The sequence below is a fragment of the Hipposideros armiger genome, unplaced genomic scaffold, assembly GCF_001890085.2.
Source record: "Hipposideros armiger isolate ML-2016 unplaced genomic scaffold, ASM189008v1 scaffold_12, whole genome shotgun sequence".
Classification (NCBI taxonomy): Eukaryota; Metazoa; Chordata; class Mammalia; order Chiroptera; family Hipposideridae; genus Hipposideros; species Hipposideros armiger.
The window spans coordinates 2266083-2276623 of record NW_017731362.1 but is presented as its reverse complement, the minus strand read 5'-3'; the positions used below and the strand labels follow the sequence as shown (position 1 = coordinate 2276623).

Here is a 10541-nt window from a genome sequence, read left to right as displayed (position 1 = left end):
CAAACAGTAAGTTATTAGTGTTCAACAGTAAATAAGATAAATATTCTTTTATAAGTTTTTGAATTGATTTTTTAATTCCCAGCACAGGACCAGGTGTAATCAACAATTTTACATGAGACAATCAGACATAAAAGATTTGTTATGCTAATAAATAGCTTTAAAATTTTAACAAGAACTTTCACTTATGTACCTTCCTGCTTCAGAAATTAATAGTTTGTTAAATATTCATAGATGCTTGTCATGATTACACTGTATTTCATGAATAGAAATGTTTAGAATACATTTAATAAAATAGGTATTATGTGTAAGTTTTATTTATATTCAAATTTAAAAATTTATTATTAACTTTTCAAAGCTTTCTATCATGAGTCTACAAAGTAAAACATGTAGATGTCATCTCCTCCTATCACATTCAGAACAGTCTTTAAAATATTTGTTACCATTTTTTATTTCTAACTTTACCAGCCAGAAAAATATTTTCAATGTTATAAATAGTCTCAGAGCAAAGACAAAAGCCCAGGGTGCCAATAGTAAAATATGGTCTTGGTGTTATGCTAAATCAGAGGCTGTAAGATCCCTCAAGATTTTAGAATGGGTCCTGAGGACTAGAGAATACTATATGGGCATTTTCTATAGCACTCTGATTCTTAGCCAAAGGCAGAAGGGGCCTGTCCAAAAAAGACTTACAGAAGTGGAATTTATCTAATGGGATGAATTAATTATCTATAGAAGGCTCACAGTTTTTTAAGAGAATTATATTGATGAAGATACATCAGTCAACTAAAAGTGACAGAGGCAGTTCAAAATGAAAAGAGGTTTCTAGGCCCCCAACTCTCTTACAGGTCTTTCCTTCATAGTTGTCCTTTTCTTAACCCCTCCCCTGAAAACAAAAAGATTGCTGTATCAATTATCTATTGCTATGTAACAAACTTAATGGCTTAAAACAATGATTTTTTAAATTTCTCATGTTTCTGTGGATTGACTGGTTGTTCTTCCACTTTAAATCAGGTCAGCTGGAATAACTCATTTGGCTGCATTCAGATGGTGGCTACACAGAGCTAGAAGTTTCAAGGAAAATGTTCTCGCTTGCCTGGGGCCTTGATGCTATTAACTAGAGAATCTCATTTCTTCCCTCTGTGGCCTTTCTCTCCATTTGGCATCTCTAGAGACTCTCCACATGGTCCCTCTCTCCAGCAAGATAGCCTGGAATTTTAACATGATGGTTCAGGAATCCAAGAGCATAAAAGCAGAAACTGTCAGGCCTTATTTTCACCACCTTTTATTGGTAAAAGTCAGTTATAAAGCCAGCCCAGATTAAAACGGAAGGGAAATAGACTTCACCTTTGAAGGGAAAAGTGGTATGCTTGTACAGGGAGGAGAGAAATTGGGGGGGTGGGGGAGAAATCTTTGAAGACTATCACAGTTCACCCTCTGGCCACAATTCTTGTCCCACCCATACACAAAATATACTCATGATGAGACTGTACTCTAAAAGTCTCATCTCATTATGGCATATGTTTACCTTCAGTATTATATCTTCTAAATCAGGTTCAGGTATAGATAAAACTCCTCAGGTATTGTTTCTCAGGTGTAGCTACTTGGGAGCAGCTTTGCTCAGCTCAGTCCACTTTCCTAGGATAAAAAAAGCACACAGACACTCCCAAAAAGAGGGTCTTGGAAATAAGAAACAAAACTAAAATTGTTGTCAGGGCCACTACATTAAAGGCAAGGGATGGCCTTGATTGTGGTTCAAGAGTTCATCTCTCTGGTGGTGATTTCCTAATCCATCACTCATCTTGCTTTTTGGCTCCTCCCTCTGGGATTCTGGCTCCACCCCCAGTCATTCTTCCTTTTCCATAAGAAAAGACACATGCTGGGGTGGAAATATTTCCTCTAAATTCTTTAAAATCGAACAGGTCTTTTCTCGCTCATTTCTCTTGTACATTATTACCAGATAGAAAAAGCGAATTGGCACTTTGACCACTCTGCCTGGAAATCTCCTTAAGAGATCTATAAACTCATGAGGTTCATTTTCCATCTTCTGTGTTATAGAGGCAAAAGTATTGCCAAGCATTTTGTTACTGCATAACATTCTTCTGCATTTAATAATTTCCTTACTGCCTTTCCACCCTTTACTTAGAATTTGTTCACTATTCTTCAAGCCTTGGCTAATAGCCTCATAACCACTGGTATTATTTTTCTCATTTCTGTAACAAATCACCACAAACTTAGCAGTTGTAAGCAATACAAATTTATTACTATTTAGTTCTGTAGGTTAGAAGTCCAACACCGATCTCACAGGAGTAAAATCAAGATGTTGGCTGAACTGTATTCCTTTCTAGAGTCTCTAGAGGGGAATCTGTTTCCTGGCCTGTTCCAGCTTCTAGAGGCCACCCACATTCCTTGGCTTGTGGTTCCTTTTATCCATCTGCAAAGCCAGCAACAGTGGATCAAGTCCTCATTTCTCATCACTCTCACCTCCTCTTATGTATCCTTCTTCCACTTTAAGGATCCTTCTGCTTATATTGGGCCAACCTGAATAACCCAGGATACTCTCCACATCTCAAGATCCTTACTTATTTGCAAAGATTTTTTTACCATGTAAGGCAACATATTCATAGGTTTTGAGGGTTAGGATGTGGGCATCTCTGTGGGCCATTATTCTGCCTACACACTGCCCTAACAGTCCTTTTGTCACTCTTTCAACCCCAATACCTGCCACCTAGTGCTAGCCAATACCACATTTAGCTTTTTGTTGTGGCATTTAATACCCCACTCCAGATACCAATTTCTGTTGTCTACTGCTGAATAATAAATCACCCCAACATGAAGTGTTTTAAGATAATTATTTCTCACAATTGTTTAACTGCTTAGAGTTTTTGCTACCCTTGTGTGCTAGCGTCACTTCTGCAGCTGCATTCAGCTGACCTCAATCAGTCACCAGATGTAGGAAGGGCTCGACCTCAAGCAAAGTAGCTCTCTGCAGTTGAGGAAGACTCAAGAAGCTGACATCAGCTGACCTCAATCAGTCACCAGATGTAGGAAGGGCTCGACCTCAAGCAAAGTAGCTCTCTGCAGTTGAGGAAGACTCAAGAAGCTGACAGCTGGGGGTTGCCGACTTCATTCCTTGCAGCTGGGCAGCAAGTCCTTTCTTGAATCTGGGCAGCATATCTCTTTGCTTACGATTCACCCCATGCTCCGCCCCAGATCTATTTCTTCATGCATGTGTAGGCTCCAATAGGACCGAAGGGGCCTCTTTTCCTGAGGGAAACTTCAAATATGGAGGTTTTTTTCAGGCTGGGGAATAGTCAATGCTCATCATCTCCTCACTCCTTCTATCAACTCTAGATTGCCCCCATCCTCCACTATCGCCTCCACGGCCGTCAGTAGCTTACCTGGTGGTGTAACCCAGACCCTCATTCCGAGGGACCTGAGTTTCTGCCATCATGTATTTTTCAGGGTGGGGTTGCTATACCTGTTCATTATTCACACTTTGGCAAGTGTATCACTTGGGCTCCACACTATCCTGCCCCAATTGTGTAACAGGATCACTGCCTTTCCCAAAGACCACAGTCAGTTATCCCTGGCAAGACAGCGATCCTTTACTTGCCTGATCTCCAGACACAGGGAGTCCAAAGTACCCAGGTGGCAGCTGCAGCTTATATTTTGATTATATTCTTATTCCAGGACAACTAACAGTTCAGTCACTCATACTATTGTTTTGAATGAGCTTTGTAAGCGACCAAGGAAGCCCTCTTTCTGTAGAGTATCAGTGGCACTTAGCCCCCCAATTCTGTTATTCTTAAATCTACTAGTTTCTTCATGAACCTGAAATACCACTTACTGTACCCACTAGTTTTTCTTCCATAGATAAGTCCTCTCATTTCACAACTAGTAAAAGTCATCACCTTGAACTAGGGGTTCCTTGTTTCATGTGCTACACGTGATGGAAACCCCATCGGCAGCTCAGACCACTCCTGGTATCAACTGTCACAGGTTGGGTTCTCTGAAAGATCCTGAGATGGAGTTTGGGTTGCAAGATGTTTATTAGAGAACAACACCTGTCAAGGAGAGGAGAAAGCAGGATTGGGCAGAGGAAGAAGTCAAGATGCAACAGAGGAATCTCCGAAGTGAGTTATGCCTGACATAATGTGAATTAGCCTGAAATGGCAAGGCCTTTAAATCCCCAGGTGCTCAGTCCTCAAATCTAGGGAGGAATGATGGCCAGTGAAGTGTTTTCAACAGCTGCTGCAGATGAAGTGCTGATAGCTAGATTTCTCTTCTCCAAATGCCCTGAAGCTAATCAAGTCTTTCTTAGAAAGCAGATCAAGGCAGCACGTCTCCATGTCTACCACAGTGTCTAATCCATTTGCAAATCATATTTAACTCTACTTTAGAAATGTATCCAGGATCTGACCATTTCTCACCACTCTCCTTACCACTCCTCTCCTATTAGGATGGTTCTTGTCCAAGCAAATGGACAAGATGGACCATTGGAATAGTACTCTAATTGATCTTCCTACTTTACTCCTTACCCTCTTACAGTCTATGTTTCACAAAGGATCCAGGATAATCCTTGTAAAATATAATTCAAATCTTGTCACTCCTTTGTTTAAATTCTTCAATGGCTTCCTATGTCACTCAGAGTAAAATCCAAAATCCTACCATGATCTCCAAAGCACTAAAGATGTGCCTCTGTATCCCCACTGCACTGTTTTCTTCTAACACTTTTTCCCTCCCAAACATTGGTCCAGTTAAACTGGCCTCCTTGCTATTTCTCAAACATGCCAAATATGTTGCTGCCTCAGGACCATTATACATATTTGTTCTCTTTCATTAGAATGATAGTGTCTTAGTTATTTGCGTGGCTCACGTTCTCTTTTCTCAGGTCTCTGCTCCATTTTGCCTTATCAAAGAGGCTTTTCCAAGCAGAAAATTATTTTCACTTAAAGTACTGACACCGTTACTCCATTGTCTTCTAGTTTCCAATGTTGTTTTTGAGAAGCCTTCTGACATCCTGATTCTTGGTCTTTATGTGACCTGTTTCTTCTCTTTGAAAACTTTGGTTATTTTCTCTCTGTGGTACTCTGAATTCTCTTGATGATAAGCCTCAGTTTATGCTTTTTTTTTTTCATCTTGAAGACCTGTATCACTCAATTTTAGGACATATGACCCAGTTTAGCAAACATCGTACCCAGTGATTGATTCAGGGATGAGCACATGACCCAGCATCCTTTTTGATAAGGGGTATGGATGCTGTAGGAAATATGGCAGGACCCCATGATTGCTAGCAATTTCTCCCTAAGAAAGGTACCAGACAGATGTAAAAAGCAACAAATGTCCATCACAGGCAGTGTGGACTTAAAGAAATAGCCCTAGGGACTGGAGCTCCAATTCTAGTTCTGCCTATGAACCTCAAGCAAATTTTCAGCAAGGAGATTCTGATCCCATCTACCTCCAAACATGGTAGTAAGCATAGGTGGAAAGATATGAAGATCTCTAAACAAATACCTAAATGTTTCTAATTGCATAGATATAAATATAATACATTATGTTATAGTAATAAAACTGAGATATGCCAAACTTGAGCAAATAACTTCTGAAACTAATTTTTCATTCAACACTATCTCTGAAAATCCCCTTAGAAATAACTCCCTTTTAAAATACATGAGGTAAAACGAACGAAGCCTTATTTTTCCAAGCCGTCTTACAGACATTACACATGAGTGTTTCCTATGAATAAACAAAGCACAATTACAAGTTTATTGATTTTAGCAAAATAAAATGACATAAGTGGCTTCTTAAAACCTAATGAGTAAGTTTTCTTGTTTCCTTGTCTCCAGAGCACTTGGCATTCTTTATCAGCTGGTACATAAAAGAGTAGAAAAATAAAAGATTGTCATATTGTCCTTTGTACTTCTCTTTTAATACATCAGTATGGTAGTCCACCAGAAAGTAGTAAATGGCTTCGATTGTGGAAAGGAAGGTGTCTGGCTTCCCTTTCTGATGGCGCCAAAAGCAAGTTTTTCTTGTTTTCAACTCAACTTGTAACAACCCTGCCAAAAACAAACAAGAAAAGTATAAATATTTCTTCTTAACCACAGGGTGTGGTACAATAATGATGATTTCTTTTAATTAAGGATTTTTTTAAAAAGAGCATAAACTCCCACAATCCCCATTTAAAATATTTTCTTAAATGCATCACGGTAAATACAGAAGCAATATAAAACAGAATGAACTCTTATATATGACAGTTACCTGTAAGTCTTGGACCTTCTATCAATGGGTGAAAAGTTGTTACCATTTAAGAGATTGATCTCTTTCTATCTTCTACCTATCACTGTCTTTTTTTATTTTAACCCATGACAGGAAATTCACCAATTTTCAGAAGGGTTTCATTTCCTTGATAAACTGACACTGAAAACATTGTTCTGAAACTCACTAAGAGCGATAGGAAGATTAATGGTCTTTAATACTGTTTACTTCTAGATTATCACTTTCTGGCTCTGTATTTATGAACAGAGTATCTAGAGCTGTTTCACTAGCTCTGTCACATCTGTGTTGCAGAGCCTCAATGACACAGTTAAATGCCTTGCTCCTGTACATGTAAGAGGAAACAATTCGTGAAACCATAGAACGGTACTCTCACCTTTTATAACTGAGATGTCAACATACAAACCCAGAATGCTTTTAGCACCTTAGACCAATACCTGGACACATATTATATTGGGTTGTCAGAAAAGTCATGATGCATTTTTGCAACAAAAAACACAGAAAAAATATGTCATGACTTTTCCAACAACCCAATATTTATTTTGCTATACTTTTTAAAGCGTCTTTTATTTTAAAGTGAGAAATAAAAGGGAAAAGGTAGTATCAAAATTGGCCCACTAACCCAGGTGAGGAACCCTGAGTCATCAATGATTTCCTACTATCATGCTTCACTTTAGCCTAAATGCGACCTTGGAAATGTAGCAGAGAATGACAAGAAGTAAATACTAGAAAAAGAATTAAGCAATATAGAGGATCAAATGTCTAACAGAAGTCCCAGAGGAGAGAATAAAGAAAATGGAAAAAGATAACATTTAAAGAGATAATACCTATGACTTTTTCAAAAACTATTTTAAAAAATGCAAAGCCACAGATACATAAAATCATGTATTTCAAGCAGGATAAATACAAATAAATCAGTGCCTAGGTCCATTACATAGGAGTGTAACTGCAAAAGAGCAAAGATAAAGAGAAGATTTTAAAAGTAACCACTGAGAATGGGCAGATCACATAAAAAGGAACAGAAATCAGAATGACAGGAAACTTCTCATTAGCAACAATAGAGTATTGAAGACACTGTAATAAAGTGTCTTCACAGTGTCAAGAGAAAATAACTGGCAACCTAAAGTTGGGTACCCAGCAGAACTATACACATCAAGAACAGAGTGAAAAACATTAATAGGTAAACAAAAACTGAACATATGCCAACAAAAAACCCAATGAAAGAACAGAACAAAATAATGAAGAAAACAATAACATTGTGAACTAGGAGAGGGTATTGAGTGAAGTTTAAGTGCATTAAGTCCTTAGAGTGTTCAAAAGGAGAGGTTAAAATAATGTTTGAATTTGAATTTTTTTAAGTTACATGTGCAAAGTATAATTCTCTAAAAGAACCAAACTATACTCAGTGTGTCAGTGAATGCTGTGTCATATATGAGATCTGCCAATTAGAAATAACTCAAGTGACTCATCAACAGGAGACTGGATAAACTGTAGTATATTCACACAGTCAGATATTATATAGCAGTGAAAATGAATAAATTATAGCTACAGTCATGTAACATGGATAAACCTTAGAAACAAAATGGTGAGTTTAGAATGAAAGTCCCAAGAAAACACACAGATCAAAATAAAGCAAAACTAAATAATACAAAGTTTATGAAAGTACATGTATATAATAAAACTAATCTTAAAAAGCAAAAGAATGATTATGGTCATGTGAATCAGTTCTGGTTAAAGAAAGGAAAAAGGAAATCTCGTAAGGAGAACTCCCAGGAAAGCTATTGGTTGGTTGGTTGGTTGGTTGGTTTAATAAAAGAGTCCAGCTCAGTGGGTATACACATATTGCTCTTTGCCTTGCCTAGAATACATATGGGATGCCTCAGGGACTAGCAGGCATCTTACAAGGGTGAGGATGAAAGTGATGGAGGTGGGAAACAGGAGTCTGAGTCCTTAAAGGCATTGTGAAGTCCCGAACCAGCCCTGGACTACCCTCTGGACTTCGACATGTGAAAAGTAAACTGTTTTAAGATTCTAGCCAAGTTTCTGTTTCCTACAGTTGAACACAACCCTAACTAACAGCCACTGTGATCAACCACAGGGTAGAGATATTGCCTTATTCTCCTTCATATCTGACCTCAAATCTAGGACACTGCCTGTCCAGGAAGAGGTGTTCAACAAATATTGCTGAATGAATGGACAAATCAAAACAGGCATCTGCCTTTAAAGTATTCTATCTAAGTATTTATTAATCCTTTCAAAATGTTGAAATAAACAGATTTCTAGAGTCAGTCTTCTCTACACCTAATATGTTCTAAAATGTTAAATATAAAAATCAAGATTTAATGCTTATCACCACTAATCCATCCTGTTTAAGATTAGCTTAGAAGTATATAGAACCTTTTTACAGACATGAGACTACCTAGACAATATTTATTTTTAAAAAGTCAATATATACACTTAAAAAATTCTCTTGCTAGTATTTCTGTCAGTCAATAACTTTAAGATAAAATATGCAAAAATTTTTAGCAGTAAAACTTTAAAGCAGATAATTATAAATGGCCTTTCCCTCCAAAATTACTGCCTGAATTTCTTTTAATGAAAATCTTGTGCTATCCTCATATAGTTGTTTTGAGGATTGATGAGGTAGTACGAGTTCTGACAATTATGTTTGTGAACTTGTTGCAAAGATGTTGCTAAGCTTTTTTGACATCAGAGTGATTATTCATTATGAATTTGTACCAACTGGACAAACAGTTAAACAAGTTTACTATTTGGAACTGCTGAAAAGGCTGCGTGAAAAAGTTAGACGACCTGAACTTTTTGCCAACAATTCATGGCTCTTGCATCATGACAATGTACCAGCTCACATGGCACTGTCTGTGAGGGAGTTTTTAGCCAGTAAACAAATAACTGTATTGGAACACCCTCCCTACTCACCTGATCTGGCCCCCAATGAGTTCTTTCCTTACCCAAAGGTAAAGAAAATACTGAAAGGAAGACATTTTGATGACATTCAGGACATCAAGGGTAATACCACAACAGCTCTGATGGCCATTCCAGAGAAAGTTCCAAAATTGCTTTGAAGAGTAGACTAGGTGCTGGTGTCGGTGCATAGCTTCCCAAGGGGAGTACTTTCAAGGTGACCATAGTGATATTCAGCAATGAGGCATGTAGCACTTTTTCTAGAGTGAGTTCGTGAACTTAATTGTCAGACCACGTATATGACACACATTCACTGACACACTGAGTACAGTTTAAGAAATGCTAATAATGTGAACAAAGCTGTCACTTTAAACATTGTATCAATATAGTCAAAGTGAAGGGATAGAGCTGGCTAATTTTTGAAACATATTGTGATATAATTGCAGTTTTAATAATGTGGACTTCCTCCCTAACAGAAAGGAACCATCCTTCCCCACCGCATCCCCCCAACTCTTCCTCTGCTGAATCTTCAAGAAAGTGAGGTCATTCTTCACTAGTAGGTTAACAGCAGTAAAACAACCAGAGCTATTTCTCTGTGAAGTCTGGAAAAATGATATGATTTTACATTGTGAAGGGGATTCTTAACATCAGCATTCAGAGTAAGATAACAGAAGCATAATTTCTAATACATTACATTTAAGGGTTTAAATGGAGGTTTAGAGTTGGTTTGTTCAACTTAAATCCCACTGAATAACAAAATGTTTTAAAACCTACAGGCAATGCTCTATAACAAACATTGATTGTTTCTTATGGGGGTAATTTGTCTTATCTAGAAACTAGCATTTCACGTATACTGAGGTTACAAATATGCACAGAGCCCTAAATATTCTGTGTGCAATGAAGAGCCAGACGTAGGACATGCCAAGAAGACTGATTAGAAATCTGTTCATTTCAGGGTTTTGAAATAATTAAGAAATCCTTTATAAAAATGATGATGTAGCCCAGAATTGAAATATATAATACTTTCTAAGTGATCTGGGAAGGAATAACAGAAATTTTTTTGTACAAATCAAATTTTAAGCCTTAAGCACAAATGTGGACACACTGAAAGCAGATTTTGAATTGTCCCTCAATAATTCCTTTTATAGTTTTTTTCACTTATGTTCTTTCATTGGATCTTTTCAATTACCAAATAAGGCAATTATAAAGAAAAACGGCTCGGAAAAATCTTCAAACTGAGGAATACTTTGCTGCTGTAACCATCCAAGGTAATGTGGCAGGCAGTATTCCAAAGAGCAGGGCCTTAGGGCCCTGTCTCTCTATTAAACATCTGCAACAAAGTTCTT

At 37.6% G+C, this 10541-nt stretch overlaps 1 protein-coding gene across 1 annotated transcript in view; it reads right to left on the bottom strand.

Moving 5' to 3' along the window:
• Positions 1-5722: 5722 nt before the first annotated feature.
• Positions 5723-10541, bottom strand: part of DTWD1 (DTW motif tRNA-uridine aminocarboxypropyltransferase 1) — an 18077-nt gene continuing 13258 nt past the window's right edge. The window contains exon 5 of the mRNA XM_019663830.1: positions 5723-6056. Coding sequence (XP_019519375.1) covers positions 5809-6056 — 248 coding nt within the window. The 3' untranslated portion in view covers positions 5723-5808. The remainder of the gene's footprint in view (positions 6057-10541) is intronic.